Source organism: Stigmatopora argus, chromosome 11 (genome assembly GCF_051989625.1).
Source record: "Stigmatopora argus isolate UIUO_Sarg chromosome 11, RoL_Sarg_1.0, whole genome shotgun sequence".
Classification (NCBI taxonomy): Eukaryota; Metazoa; Chordata; class Actinopteri; order Syngnathiformes; family Syngnathidae; genus Stigmatopora; species Stigmatopora argus.
In genome coordinates, this window is record NC_135397.1 from 2,514,783 (window position 1) to 2,530,648 (window position 15,866).

The 15,866-nt window shown below is 43.1% G+C and overlaps 2 protein-coding genes across 7 annotated transcripts in view; both read left to right on the forward strand.

Annotated features, from left to right (window-relative positions):
- The window catches only part of chrm3a (cholinergic receptor, muscarinic 3a), a 49,383-nt gene extending 39,770 nt beyond the window's left edge, over positions 1-9,613 (forward strand). For 2 of the 4 annotated variants that reach the window (XM_077612638.1, XM_077612641.1), the window contains one exon: positions 6,339-9,613. In XM_077612638.1, coding sequence (XP_077468764.1) covers positions 6,339-8,289 — 1,951 coding nt within the window. In that variant the 3' untranslated portion in view covers positions 8,290-9,613. Of the gene's footprint in view, positions 1-2,791; positions 2,956-6,338 lie in introns of all 4 variants that reach the window. The other 2 variants (XM_077612639.1, XM_077612640.1) reach the window with 2 other exon arrangements.
- Positions 9,614-10,634: 1,021 nt separating this feature from the next.
- The window catches only part of fmn2a (formin 2a), a 34,425-nt gene continuing 29,193 nt past the window's right edge, over positions 10,635-15,866 (forward strand). For 2 of the 3 annotated variants that reach the window (XM_077612636.1, XM_077612637.1), the window contains exons 1-2: positions 10,816-11,118; positions 12,855-14,647. In XM_077612636.1, the coding sequence (XP_077468762.1) occupies positions 12,910-14,647 (1,738 nt within the window). In that variant the 5' untranslated portion in view covers positions 10,816-11,118; positions 12,855-12,909. Of the gene's footprint in view, positions 10,695-10,815; positions 11,119-12,854; positions 14,648-15,866 lie in introns of those variants that run through there. The other variant, XM_077612635.1, reaches the window with a different exon arrangement.

The window sequence follows — 15,866 nt, forward strand, 5'->3', positions numbered from 1 at the left end:
TTAACCCAGAGTGGCGAACAAGTTACAGACAAAAAGCAAAAAAATTAAACAGTGAGATCGTATGTCGAGATTTTCGTAACTCGAGCGAACGTTTCCCATTGAAATGAACTAAAATCAAATTAATTTGTTCCAACCCTCTGAAATAACACCAAAAACAGGATATTGGATTGGAAAAAATGTTTTATTTCTTGTAATTCGCCATCTACTAACAAAGTAACACATAACTAGTGGTTTAATAGTAATAAAATGTGTTTAATATAACTAAAATTGGGCGGATTTCGCCGACGGGAGAGAGAGACGGTCGATGCGTAGCAGAAACTCGTCTGAATAAATCGTTCAGTGCTTGTAGATATCTGTTATACACGAAAGAGATGCGGCAAAAAAGACCGTGCGCTACAATGATAAACAGCCTCTCATGTCATGGCCACCTGGCTTGGTCGCATCTCGAAATTTTGATCGTATCTAGCGCGAATTATTCGATCGAAATTTTGATCGTATCTAGGGCGAATTATTCGATTGAAATTTTCATCGTACCTCGTAGGTAGAGCTGATCGTAGGTCGAGGTACCACTGTAATAGAAACATGAAACAAGGCAAAGAGCCATAGTGTATATATACAAAATGTGATAAGAAGCAAATAGCTGCATTTATTTTGGCCGGGAGCCGCATTCGGCTTGAGAGCCACGCCTTTGCCACCCCTGTTTTAACTCATTGTTGGACAGAAACGTCCAAGCCATATTGACTGAGAAAAAAAATCAATTCAAGGTCTCACTTTGATGAATTAGGATGACAACAATTGGATTTTCAGTGTGATGTTTCCAAATATTTGGCCATTTAAAATCATGTCTAAGCTAAACAATGACTCCAAATTGAAATTAATTGTCTTTTTGCAAGTTGAACAAGCTTTTTAGTGTCTTCCAAATTTAATTATATAATCCATTTTTTGGGGGGTGGAGTACAAATAGTCTTTCCAGCTAGCTGCCGTTGGCAGGATTCCATTGGCGGACATCCCTGGCACCCGGCGTAACCTCTCCCTTCTCATGAATATTATTATTATTCCATTTCGCCGCATTGTATGGGTACTGCGAACAGCCCCCGTCACGCCGCCGTCTGTTCACGGAACCGCCGCTGCCAGAGCGAGCCGTCTCTCCGCTCCACTAATCTGGCTTGCAGCGGCGAGGAACCTCGATAAAAAGAGCAACTCCTGGCGGCCCGGGATCATAAAAAAGTGTAAACAAGATTAGGCGGAATGGTTGCGCCGAGCTGTTTTCAAGGACTGACTTAACTCGGCCATTCCAAAAGAATACAGCGCCATCCTTTTGAGGTCACGTCCTCCACGGCCCACCTAATGTGCCTCAAAAAGTGCGGAGGTGAATCGCAATCTGGGCAAGTCTGGAAATATCGCAAAACTTGCAAATCTGGTGTTAAATGAATAATGTGTTACGTAACACGCCCGCGGGGTTCGCGTGAATAGTCGATGTGTGAACAGCAAGTCAATAAATAAGAAAGTTTACCCTTCGTTTTTTTGTTGTTGTTGGCAAAGCTAACGTCACGACACCGAAGCGCGATGACACGTTTTAAGTGTTTCTTTGCGATGATCACGATAAAAACAAGTGAGAGTGAACGGGTCCAAATTTTTATTTAAACTCGGCAATCCCTTCCGCTGCAAACTTGACGATAAAGGGGTCTTTAAAGACATTTATGGGTCTACAAATGTCGTCTTAGAGTGGTTCGGATGGTTTGCTGAATGTCACGTATGGTGAGCTCGTAGTAACAAACTTCCACCTTTACTATCTTCCTCGACGAAGTCATTCTAGAATAGTAAAACAGAAAGTTCATGGATAAGTTAAAGAGCCCCCCCTCGTTAAAATCGTTTATTTGACGTGTCTTTTCAGAGGCAAACACGGCAAGCCATTACGCTATGCTGTAACGGAATCAATTTCCTCGCGACACTCTTCTCGTTACAAAGCAAAGATGCTTAAAGAACACATTTAATTCGAATTTATCACCGCTTATGCTACTGAAAAATACCGATAGTCGGATTTAACTCGAATTACGCCCAAATTTACGTACGTATATTACAGAATATCGCTAATTCACCCGATAAGCAACGTAATGGCGTACGAAACATTTTCTTATCCGACATTTAATGACTATTTATGTCGTTTAATTGTGAGTTTTTAGACAGCACTAATTTATATGTATGCTTTAATGTATGGATTTGTCGTAAATGTCTCTAAAGAACACATTTAATTCGAATTTCTCGCCGCTTATGCTACTGACAAATTCCGATAGTCGGATTTAACTCGTATTACGCCCAAAAATTACGTACAAACATTACAAAATCTCGCTAATGCACCCCGAGAAGCAACATAATGGCATATTTCTTAGACGAAACATTTTCTTTATCCGACATTTGATGACTATTTATGTCGAAAGTACAACTTTTCGTTTAATTGTGAGTTTTTGGACAGCACGAATTTGTATGTATGGTTTGTCGTAAATGTCTCAGGACGATTTCTCTCAGGAAAGTAGTTAGAATCCTAGCATTGGATTGGCACGGAGTGATAAATTAGCGCGCACTTCCTGTTCTGCGATCACTCAGCTATAATTTGCATCCTGTACAATGTAGCAATTCTGAATAGTGAATTATCTTATGTAACATGTACTTTACAATGAACTTTTGACATGAGTCTTGTGTCAATAATCTCTTTATTTTCAGTTTAGCAACTAAAGTATCAAATCTTTGCTGTCGTCGGTGCCTCTAGTGATAATTTATTGTCAATTTGCAGCTTTTCTTTCGAGCATTTGACGACCTTTACACTGGCGATAGATTACTGTTAGTGAAAAGAGAAACCTGCACAGCATCGCCCACTCGGTGACCTCGCCCGCTCGGACCAATCCGTATCCGGAGTGCGTGAGACGGATGTCGGCAAACGCAAGTTGGTGCATTACAGTAAATGAGTATTGATTTTTGTATTGTGTACCTGAGAGAGTCACACCTACGTGTCTAGAAGTAGCAACGTTGCAATTAAATTGACTGCGGTTAAACTTTCTTTATAAAAAAAAAATTCCTTGGATTCAGGCTACGTCTGTGTATTAAAAACGGAAAAAAATATATTATTTACAAAGACATTAGATTTAAAAATGAACTATTTTGACTAGTGCCCTCAAATGAAAATTTTAATCGCGATTAATTGCATGTGGGCTGTAGTTAATTTGAGATTAATCGAATTTAAAAGATGTAAAATTGGAACTTTGTTTTTTCCTTATAACATTTTTTCCTTGGATTAGGGCTGCGTCCATGTCTATTCAAAACTAAGAAAATATATTATTTACTAAGAGATAACGAAAATTTTAATCGCAATTAATTGCATTTGGGCTGTAGTTAATTTGAGATTAATCTTTTTTTTTTTAATGTAAAATTGGAAATTTATATGAACTTTTAAATACTACATCTATTTCGACAGGAGTGGACCAATGTGTTTACTGTACATAATTCAAACTTCAGCCACATGAGAAACAACTTTAGATAAAGATAATTTAACCATTCATTTTTCAGCAACACAGTTTCAAGATCGACACTCGTGAGGATAAGCATCACAGAATATGAATGAACGAATTTGTAAAACCTTTGCGGCTTTGCGATAACGGCGTCGTTAGCTCATTTAACGGCCATACGTTTTGACAATTGTAAACTAATGCTCACTCTTTCAGATCAAATGCAATTGTCAGCTAATTATGCTACGTACATTACAAGGCTCATTTGTTCACGAAGCACTAATTATGCAAGTTGCGCAATCTTCTTCAAACATATTCCAGCCTTTTCTAAAGTACTCCCTCCATTTTTTGCCCAGATTTTAATATTATGTGCTCTTAAAATCCTATAGTAAGAGCTGTAAAAGACAAACATGATTATTTGCATATTTTCTTTTATACCAAAAAGCAACAAACAAAAAAATACCCCCCAAAACAGTTAAAATGTTTCAAATCTAGATGAAAGGATGGTGCAGTTCAGTTCACCACTTCAGAGTAATAAACATTGGCAGTTCAATCTTGTAAAGGCAGATCTTGTCTTGGATTTCATTCCACTGTGCAGGTTTGCCTGGTGTTGTGGTCTAAAGTGCATCTAAGTCTGCAAGATCCACTAACACTTTGCCTTTAAAACAAATGACGATGAGTCAGACTTGTTATCCAAATGGAAGCAAGGCAAACGTTTGACTTTTTCACAAGTTGCAATGATGGATGAGCCACAACGTCATAATGGGCTCTTCGCATCTCTCACTCGAGAACTAATAAGCCACGTTCCTCCTTCTTCCGTTCCGTCTACCTTTGTCTCACCTCTCCAGATGGGAACTCATTTCCTTTTTCATTCGTAATTGTTAAACTTCCTCGTCGGGCACGAGCCTTCCTCCTGTTTACGATGGGCCAAGGTAGCAGATGCGCGACCAACGCTAAAGTCGTCCGGCGCTTTTTCACAATTAAAAGATGCTGACATTTATAAGTAGAAGTGAGCATCTGTAAAATATTGTTTGTTAAATTTCAACATTTGCTCGTTTGTTAATTCCAAACCAAATATACTAAACTACGGGCCACAACAAATGATGAAACGATCATTGAAAATGGCCACAAAAGAAGGTTAAATTCATCTTACATTGTATTTACCAGTATTAACACTTAAACTAGATTAGCTGAGGAGTCAAAACCTGTAAACAACTTTACAAAACTAGATTTTCATGTCTATTTTTTTGTTACCTGTAGTCTTTAACTCATTCCCTTCCATCGATGATAGACTTCCAATCCATTTCAACTTGAAAATATATCTAACTGCCATTCACAGTGATAGAATTCCAATCCGCTTTTAATGGGAGGGCTTGCAGCGACCCATCACTGTCAATAAGTTAATATCTAATTTTTTTTATCTCATTCCGATGGTCTGGCTAACAATAGTAGAAGTATTTTAGGGAATGTCTACAAAAATATTGTCGACCCCTGGTTTCTACAGTGCAATACATAAACAAAAACACCAATCCATAGAACATTGTTGCATATTCCAGTCAATTTAAACCTTTCCTGAAAGACTCCCAAGAATGGAATAGGTTTTGATTTCTACTGAGCAAAGACAAACCCCCCTATACCCCCATCTATTATTACGCCGTCTCACCCACTCTCCCTTTTAGCCGTGATTGTGTCTCAATTGTCGCAGTCAACTCTCGGCTTCTATTGGATTGTCACAACAATGCGGTGCTGTGGCACACGTAATTAGTCGTGATTGACTCGCTCCTCTATAGATAGACTTCAACGTGTCTAGCGCTGTATCCTATGGATATGTAAAAGGGTTCACGTGGAGTTGAGGATGAGCCCAAAGAAGAAAGCGCCATTCTGGGGAGCTGTGTGAGGTTGCTTTGAGCTATTTGGCTTCTTTGCCTCCTCTGTGGGAGCACTCTCCCATCCAAATACCTTTCCCAGTGGGATCACTTGCATGTGAGGATGTGTTTGCCGCAAGTTGTGACTGACTGTGCTTGCTTGTGTGTATATCACCTGATCTAACACACATAAATCATTCATTTTTAGATTCTTCTTCCTTTTCCATGCCTGTCAACTCCAAAGGAGCTAAATTATTTTTCACAATTAACATTTTCCACTTGTCTTCACAATGGATACACGATTGAATCAATTGCGTTTTGACCGCGTGTTCGCCCATCATTAATGGATTTTAAAAAAAGTTTTCCTTTCTTTCCATGTAGTAAATTGGCATCAAATTTCAACCCTTTTCAGCAGATGACATGATCTGAATGAGGATAAGTTCGCCATGAAATGTTTTGTCTTGAAACGCAGAAACATGGGAATGTAAACCGTAATCACGGCACCCCGCTTTCAATTTATAATCCAATTATCAAAAAAAAGACAGAAAAAACAAGTGTTGTGCTTGTTATTTAGCTTCGGGCTTCCTTAAGTGACCCTCAAGCTAAATTGCAAACACCACTTAGGAGGCATTAGTAATCAGTGCCTGTCTGTCTGCATCTTCTACAAAAACACGGCCTTAGTTTACAGCCCAAAAAAAAAGCACTCATCATCACGTCTTCTAAAAAAAAAAATCCTTTTGCGCTCTTGAGTTCAGATTGAGTGGTATGAATATAGATGCTAATTTAAACACTCTCCGGTATGGTAAACACGGTTTGATATTGATGATACGTGTAGAAGTTAATTGCATGGTGTCCACAAATATCCGAGTTTGTCATCCAAACAAGAAGCTTTCTACTCTCAACGAATGGAAACGTGACGTCCGATGATACAAATTGATGAGTGCCGCTTTGTCTTTTTACCGTTTGTCTTCAGAATATGCCAGGACATAACAATGAGCTCCAACACCACCGACTCTTCTGGTCTCTTCCTCATTTCCAACACCTTGCCAGAAGCGGGAGCGGCAGTTGGCTTGTCCCCTCCGTCCAATTCCCTCCATCCAGCGGGAACGGGAGCCTGGCTGTTTTTCCACGTGGCCAGCCCAGGTGGCAATTCTTCCGTGAATTCACTTTTAAACTCCACCCCGTCGCAAGATGGGAACGGGACCTTGGCCCCGGATCCTCTGGGCGGGCACACCGTCTGGCAGGTGGTCCTCATCGTCCTGTTGACCGGAACGCTCTCCCTGGTCACCGTCATCGGCAACATCCTGGTGGTGGTGTCCTTCAAGGTCAATCGCCAGCTGAAGACGGTCAACAACTACTTCCTGTTGAGCTTGGCCGTGGCTGATCTCATCATCGGGGTCATCTCCATGAACCTGTACACGGCCTATCTGGTCATGGATTACTGGGCTTTGGGGAACTGGGCCTGCGACATGTGGTTGGCTATCGACTACGTGGCCAGCAACGCTTCGGTCATGAACCTTCTGGTGATCAGTTTCGACCGCTACTTTTCCGTGACCAGGCCTCTGACTTACCGGGCCAAACGGACGACCAAGCGGGCGGGGATGATGATCGGCCTGGCCTGGTTCGTGTCTCTGGTTCTTTGGGCCCCGGCCATCCTTCTGTGGCAGTACTTTGAGGGCCAGAGGACGGTGCCTGCCAATAAGTGCTACATTCAGTTCCTCCAACAGCCCATCATCACCTTCTGCACGGCAATGGCTGCTTTTTACCTGCCGGTGACCATCATGAGTGTGCTCTACTGGCGCATTTACAAGGAGACGGAGAACCGTTCCAAAGAGTTGGCCGGACTGCAGGGTTCGGGGGTCCGCACCGGCGGCGCCAGGCTGGCCGGAAAAAGCAACGGCAGAGTTCCCCGAGCCGGTTTTGTGCGTCAGAAGGGGAGTTCCAGAAGTTGCAACAGCTACGAGCTGACCAGGGTGTCCCAAAGGAAGAGCGCTTGTCGAGATCTGGTCAGCCGTCTTCACTGCTGGCAAGGGGTTCGCTCCTGGAGGCCGGGAAGTATCCGACAAGGAGAAAGGGATCCCGACCAAAGCAGCACGGACAGCTGGAACAACAACGATAACGCCGCCTCGCTGGACCAATCGGGCTCGTCCGATGACGAAGACTGCGGCGGAAGAGACCAGCACACTATTTTCTCCATCGTTCTCAGCCTTCCTGGCATGAAAGCGGCCGTCAACTCCCAGCTCACGTCCTGCGAGGACTTAGACGAATCCTCGGAACGGGACCCGCTGAGGGGGGCGGAATATAACCGAGACAGCCTGGCGACGGTAGCCGCCGACCACAGCGTGGCCGTCAGTCCCGACGGGACCGATAACCCGGAAAACAGCTACCACCAGCGCTTCTGTTCGCGCAAGATCCAGTCTATGCCGACCATCAAGGCCACCGGCAACTCTGGTCCTCTGGACGAAACGACCGCGGCGGTCCCCGATTCCGCCGCCGGCAAAATCCCGTCCGTGTCCATGTCCTTCAAAGAGGCAGCTCTGGCCAAGCGTTTTGCGAGCCGAGCCCGAACCCAGATCTCCAAGAGAAAGCGTATGTCCATGGTGAAAGAAAAGAAGGCGGCCCAGACTCTGAGCGCCATTCTCTTTGCGTTCATCATCACGTGGACGCCGTACAACATCATGGTCCTGATCAACGCCTTCTCCAACGCCTCCATACCGGACACCCTGTGGGCCGTGGGCTACTGGCTCTGCTACGTCAACAGCACCGTCAACCCCATGTGCTACGCCCTGTGCAACAAGACTTTCCGCACCACCTTTAAGATGATCCTGCTGTGTCGCTGGGACCAGAAAAAGCGAAGGAAGTTGCAATTCCAGCAACGGCAGTCGGTGGTCTTCCACAGGGGGATTCCCAGAGAATCCACGTAAAGGTCCCCACGAGGGGTTTGACCGTGACGTGAAAAATCGGAAGACTCCGCGCGCTTCTCGAGGGAGTTTGTCTTGCGTCGTAGCAAAACATTTGCTGTGGTTTCGGTGTTCTGGACCGTGTCTGGGTGAGGTCGGATCCAGAGAAACCAGACGTGAATCCGGTCTTGTTGAACTGCACCGATTCGTGCAGGAAGGCTAGCAGGGTGCGCTTAAAAGGGCTTTAAACGGAACAGGGTGCGTTTGGTTTTCGTCCCGTCGGGTGTATTTAAGTGCAATTGACTTTTGGGTAAAAAGGTGAGTTTTGTCACATGGTTAGGGCTCAACGTTTCCCATCGTTTTCTCCCAGTCGGTAGCTAGATTTGTAACGTGCGGACTCGAGTCTTCTTGCCTTTGTAGACAAACAGAAATTTGAAAGCAAGATTTACTCCGTGTTGTGTTCACTAGATTTCAGCCTAGATTCTTTTCGTTGATTTTATTTTTTTGGGCCAGCAGATTTTATGTACATTTCCTTCCCACATAGAACTATCTTTTTGATGGGATACAATATATATTCTTCTGTGGTGTCCCCCAGAAAGCTTCTATTTGGTAAGTCTCTTCTGAATATTCACCGCAGTCGGTGAACCGTCGTTGTGTTCCGTGTGATTGTTGTGTTTCCAAAACAATGGCGACGAGGAGTACAACCTGTCGTGTTCATGTACTTGACGTCAGATGTAAAGAGGAATGAGATCGAATTCTGTGTACCTTTGCAGCTTTTGTACACTCAAAGACACATGTTTTCCCCAAAACGGCCTTCTTTGAACTGTAATTTTATTGCCAGAGTGCAGTTGTTTTGACTTGGCTGTGGAGCAATGGCGTCCTCCACTGGTTTTTAGAGGACCTGGCATTTTTTATTTAATGTCAGTTCTGCTATTCTCTAGTTGGCAGACTCCAGAAAAGGTCATCTAGTCGAAGGGAAAAAAAATAAAGGGAAACTTCCATTCAAATTGGATGCGTTCCTCTTACTGTTTTTAGGTCAGCAAGCCTATCAATACTTTTTTGTGGCATTCTATTTGTAGGTTTTGGGTTCAAACCTACACTAGAAAGTCTTGAAATCTTTAAATTGTGGCCGACACGATGACCTTAACCTCCGCTCTTGGTGACCAATTATAAAAATGCCACAAATAGCAGACATTAATGTACGAACGGAATTAGAAAAATTAATTGTGGCAATTCTCCAAACTTGTGTAGACCTATTTTGTATTTTCTGGGTCTGCCAGTTATTGTTAGTACCTAAGAATGATTGGCGACCAATCCCGTGTTTCCCGATCTCTCGCCCAAAGAGAATGGAGAGAGAGATTTAAAAAATTACATGAAAAAGTTATGGAAGCAATGAGTAACCGCCGTTGTATCCATCTTTATGTACTATGTGTCCTTATGAATATTGTAAAAAAAGACAGACAGCGACCAATCTACTTTTATGTGCTGTATACAAAAAAATATAAAACAAAACAAACAAAAAAATCAAGTTGTTCTTTGGACACCCGGTATTTGATAAGCATTCTACACAAAGACTTTTTACATCCGTGGGGAAGTCTGTTTCGAGAATGTAAACTTGGTGATTACTAAATATTTTATTACGTTTTAAGTATGCCAATCAAACTCATCTTTTCAGTCAATAAACGGTCCAAATTGACTGTGTCAAACATTTTTTTAATCCTCTAAGACTTAAAGTAGTAGCTCAATAGATGTAAATATATTTTTAAAATTTAAATGGATCGACTGTCTAATGTCATCAAATGACTTTAATGAAGAAATAAGTGAGGTTACCAAAAATATTTCTTTCTTTTTACCACTTATTGTTCATTTCTTTCTTTCATAGAACACTATTTGTTCACAAAAGTCATGTTTTCCAACCACGGTGTGACTCATCACTTGCCTGGTGAAGAATTATAAGAATTAATGTAGCTTTAATCTGACATGTTGGAACAAATGTTGAAAACTATATATAGAATTTCACAATTTAAATAAATACTATAATATTTAGATGGTTTTCAGTAAGGTAAATATAACTATATTTATTTAGCAACATTTTTCTTTGAATTATTTAAAACTACTATATTCATTTTGCAATAGCATAAACTGATCTATATTGCTGTCAACGTCAAGTCAATGAGTTAACTATTACATTTAAAAAAACTTGATATAATTACTCTACAAAATGATGCATGATGTTACAGTGACTTCCTACATAAATTGTTTGTGTGTATTATATTAATATTGTGCTTCTCCAACACTAAATACTTAAAGCAACTTTCACAACACCCACATTTGAAATAATTGTCCTCATGCTCAGGTCATTTTTTGAAATACCACTTTAAGGAGTTAAATTCTACTTTAATGATGGCAATTATGATGCTACTTGACGGGTAAGTATTCATTTTTTAAGTATAAATGTAAAGTTTTATTGTCATTCCAAGTGATTGCTGTGACATTTTTACACTCTGGCTCAAAAGACATTGCAAAACACACAATTAAAGACACTCGCACCTGATTGGACAATACATTGGGCCTTCTCCGGCCTTAGACCAGGCACCTGGAATTAAGCACAAGTAGTCACAGTGTTTTCTTTTATTTCCTGTATTGATCCAACAAGCATGAGAGTGTAATATATATATTTTAAATTGTTATTGTCAAGACTGCTGATAAATATTGTGATGCGAGCTGGCCCGAGAGTGGAGACATGTGATGAGGCCAACTTCATGTGACCCATGGCTGAGGAACGACTATTAGAAGAGGACAAACAGCTGCTTGTGTTCTTTTCTTCCGTCCGTGTGGCAGTTCTCCACTCAGGCAAGTTGTCTCTACTTCATCTTTTCATGTCATATTTTCAAGATATATTTGTTTGTGGTAAAAGGATGCTTATTTGGAGGATATCTTTGCGCTGGGAAATTTTAAGGTGTGGATTTGGAGTCGTATTTGGACTTTCACATTGTTGTACTCGCTGGTGGATTATGGTAGATAAATGAGTTTGGATATATTTGGTTTTATGCTTTAGAATTAGAAAAGGAGGGAAGTTTGAATCATTTACGTAGTGTAAGTTATGTTTTTAGGTTTTTTGGGGGGTGCCACGCCCAAAAGAGTCTTTAGTCTAGGACATTTGTTGTCTATGATCAAGGTGATTGTAAATAGATTTTTTTTTAATTATGTTAATGTGCAAAATGTGAAGTAGGTTCTTTTCAAATAAGAGTTTGGAATAGAAAAAAAAAGTTGGCTTCAATATGTGCATGTCAGCTGACATCTAAATTAAATTATTCATTTGGAATGAGCTTTTTTAGCCTTATGAGTGCAGCACGACATGCAAGATTTGTACTTGTTTTTGGCATTGAAAAACGATTTAGTTCATTAATTTCTAGGGTGTATAATTATGCATATGCTTAAATGTGCCCCATCTTTTGCTAATTATTATTATTTACTAAAGTAAATTAAATCTTTGATCTATGTGGTGACTTTTAAGCCACCTAATGAGACGACTTTTTGTGAGTGTATAATTGTACACAAAAAAAATTAACTCTGACTTGCAATCTTTAATGTTAAAGACGCACTATTTTTTAAACTGTACAATACAAGAGTAGTCTTTTTTTGTGGGTTTAAACATAGTTGGTTGTGTGCATTTTAGCCGCTCACTGGAATGTCATCAGTATTTTGATTTCATGAAATCAGTTCAACTTAATATGATCTGCTTTGTTTAAATTTCATGCTGTATAGCATAGCCAATTAATACAGCTTATTGTGTGTGATGTTTACTTTCCTATTGCTCTCATTTGTATTTGTTTATAGTTCTGTATGAACTGCCCCTTCTCAAAGACCCCAATTAGCCATCTTCTAAGGCACGGGTGTCAAAGTGGCGGCCCGGGGGCCAAATCTGGCCCGCCGCATCATTTTGTGTGGCCCGGGAAAGTAAATCGTGAGTGCCGACGTTCTGTTTTAGGATCAAATTAAAATGGTCTTAGTAGATGTACATTGCATTGCCTGATTTTCCCCTTTTTAAATCAATAATTGCCATTTTTTTCTTTTGGTGTTCTTAGGTCAAAAAGCATTTTGTAAAATCTAAGAATAAATATATAAAATATTTTTGGTTTTCCACTTTAATATTGAATATAATTTTTAAAAAAATATTTCCATTTGAACTGAAAAACAAATGATTATTAGATGTTTTCCCTCATTAAGAAAAAAAAGTTCAAATAAACAGTTTTATATCTATTAAAAAAACTGAATATTTAGGGCTTTTGAGCCAGCTCTTTTAATCCATTCAAAAAAAATAATTCTAAATATTATATCTAAAATGGTCCGGCCCACGTGAAATCAAGTTGATGTTAATGCGGCCCGCCAACCAACCCAAGTCTGACACCCTTGCTGTATAGCATGGCCAATTAATACAGCTTATAGTGTGTGATGTTTACTTTCCTATTGTTCACATTTGTACTTTTCATAGTTCTGTATGAACTTCCCCTTCTCAATGACCGCAATTTGCCATCCTCTAAGGACTCCGATCATAACATGTTCCTATTTTTCTCCCCATCAAACAGATCAGCTCAATTCGGTGTTTCCTCCATTTTGCATTAGCTGGATCCGCTGGTCAAGATGCACACCATCAAGACCGTGGAGACCCAAGTCCCCTTCCTCAAAGAGACTTTCTTCACCAGCAACTTCAAAGACAAGCGGAAGAACGGCGACGCCGGCGCCCTGCGGCGACAAACGCACTCGCTAGCGGCGTGCGTCCCCGGCCCCCCCGACCACCTCTACCCTCTCCCCTCCGAGGGAGGACGAGAGCAGCCTCGCGCCAGGGCGCAGCGGCGCTTTCGCTCCAACAGCAGCCCGTTATGTAACAGAACCGAATGGGGGGCGGAGGACGGGGACAGGAAGGAGGGGCCAAAGGAGAGGAAGGATCAGAGCGCCGGAGAAGCCCCGCACGGAAGGGGCGGCGGCCGCGGATTGAGCGTCGGCGGCTTCGAGCCCGAGGCTGCCGGCGACGGCAGACTCCGCCTCCTCTCGGAGCCGAGATCGGTCGGAGGCGACTCCCGGTCTCGCGCCCAATCTCGACCTCAGCAGCACGGCCTCCTGGCCAGGGGGGTCCGCCTGCTCCGCAGCATGGGCAACCAGGAGGCCAAGCAAAAGAAGGCGGCCAACGGCGCAGGTGGCAAGGACGGCGGTGGCGGCGAGGCCAACGAGAGGGAGGCGGAAAAGAAATCCAAAAAGTCCGGCAAGCAGAACGAGAAGAAGAAATCCAAGTCGGATTCCAAGGTCTCGGTGTTCTCCGGGATGAAGATCAGGAAAAGTTCCAAGGCCAAGGGATTGTCCAGGGATGACTCGCCGGAGGACCAAAGGTCGGGGAAAGCCGGGTCGAAGCCCGGAGCGGATCTGTCGGATTTCGAGCCCGATCTGAGCCGGCCATCCGTCACCGACGAAGCGTTCCTCGGGGCCGGGTCGGGTTCGGAAGCGGAGATCTACAGCTTCCACTCGGCCGCCGCAGACGATCTCCTCTCGGATATCCAACGAGCGATGGGGGTCCGGAGCGGAGACCGGGAAAGCAAAACCGCCTCTCAAACTCTAAGCTCGGAGAAGGACGTCCCGTCGTGTCGGGACGACGTGAAAAGAGATCCATCTGCGCCCGAGTCGCCGAGCGAGAGTGCACCGTCGTCTGCGGCACCGGACGCCGAGAGGAGTAGCGGGAGCCTTTTTCCCAAGACCAACAGCACCTTCAGCTTCCCGGACACTCTGACCACCACGCCTTCTTCGTACGAGAGCGCCGAGGAGGACCTGGAGAGCCCGGCCCCGAACCAGGATCCCGGCCGCCTCCGGCCCTCGGGACCTCCCAAGAGCGCCAGCAGCGCGGACTTATCTTCGGCCCGAGGAGAGGGCGATAACGTCGGGCGGGAACGGGACCTGGACCTCCCGTTCCTGAGAAAGAAAAGCAGTCTATCCATCGGTCTGCTCCCGACCGACAGCCCCGCCAGGCCGACGTCTGCCGTCTCGCCGTCCACCGTCAGACTCTACCCCCCTGTCCAACCCTCCTACGTGAAGACCACCACCAGGCAGCTCAGCTCCCCCATCGGTTCTCCGCTCACCAGCCCCTGCGTTCCTCGGAGAACGGACTCGGGAGGAAACGACGGCGTCAGGGCGCGAAAGCAGAGGTCCAGCTCCATCGCGGGGCCGCTAGGCGTGCCGGGGGACTGGTGCGGCGAAGATGGGTCGGTCTTCTCGGACCTGGAGCAACCGGGGAAAGAAGCCGGCGCGTACTGGACGCTGGGATCCAGAAGAGCGCAGTATGGGCACTCCAGATCTTCCAGAGCGACGTCTTCCTACTTGGACATCTTCTCTGGTGAGTACTGAGAAAGTTTGTTGTTTACGTCTGCGGATTTGAAGGAAGTTTTTGTCATGTTTACTAACGATCTGCCACAAAATACAATACAATGAGTTCAGGTTAACCTCATAAGATGTTGGGGATCTGAAAATTAAATGAGAACAACAAAAATAAGATCCCTACAACCTCTTTGATGCGTAAAGCATCTCGAGATAAAAGAGGATGTTAGAGTGGATGAGAGACGTCACGGTCACATGCACAAAACTATATCTCTTACATTTCGAGTAATAAATATACTTTGCAAAAAATCATTTAATTCTAGGCTATGGTCATAGGTGTCTTTTGATGTTAGCATTCCAGGATTATGCAATGGGATAATTAAGTGTATTGAATTGCTTCGATTTAAAGAGACAGTTAGACATATTAGACATCACCTGATTTGATGTCTAACACCGTCAATGGCAGCCAGTGAGGTATAAATATATAAATATTTTCAAACACATTAAGTAGCTATCTTTAAATTTCCACAAACGTAAAAATGTCAACTTTAAGGACGCATGCGTAAACGAAAAAATAACCTTTATTTTCTGCCCCATCAAAACTGACACTTGATTTTTTTGGGAAGAAAAGGTCTCTGAATTTGACTATAAAAATCGTGAAGAAGATCCTAATAACAAAAAATCCTGTTCTGAAAAGACAATTGCAAGACCAAGTGAAACACTAGCCATTTTCTATTTAGTGTATCATCATGTCTGTCCATTAAAACAATGCCACCTTGTTCTCTCCGTGACATATTAGATGAGGTCAGGCGCTGTCCAACATCACCCATAATGCACCACGGGGGACGTTAAACCAAAGTGACAGTTTTTCTGCGTGAAAACCATGAGTCACCACGTGACGTCATTTCTCATTTCATCACATGGCACCTAACAAAGAGGCGAATTATCATAACAAACATTTGCCATAGTGCCATTTGGGGCTTTTACTCCTTCGAGAGAAGTCAAGCAGCGTTTGTGGTGATTCACCATTTCATTCGCTCTTCGCCGCTTGCGAAGTTGGCGTGATTTCCAGGTCACATGCAGCCCCGAGGACGTCTAAGAGGAGGGCGCAGAGACTCACAACTGACAATCTTGAATCTTATTTTGCTCAACTCATAGTTTAGTTTGAGATCCGAGTTAAATGGTTATAAATAAGGAGCGTCAATTTCAATTGGACTCATTGACTAAGTTTGTCAGAG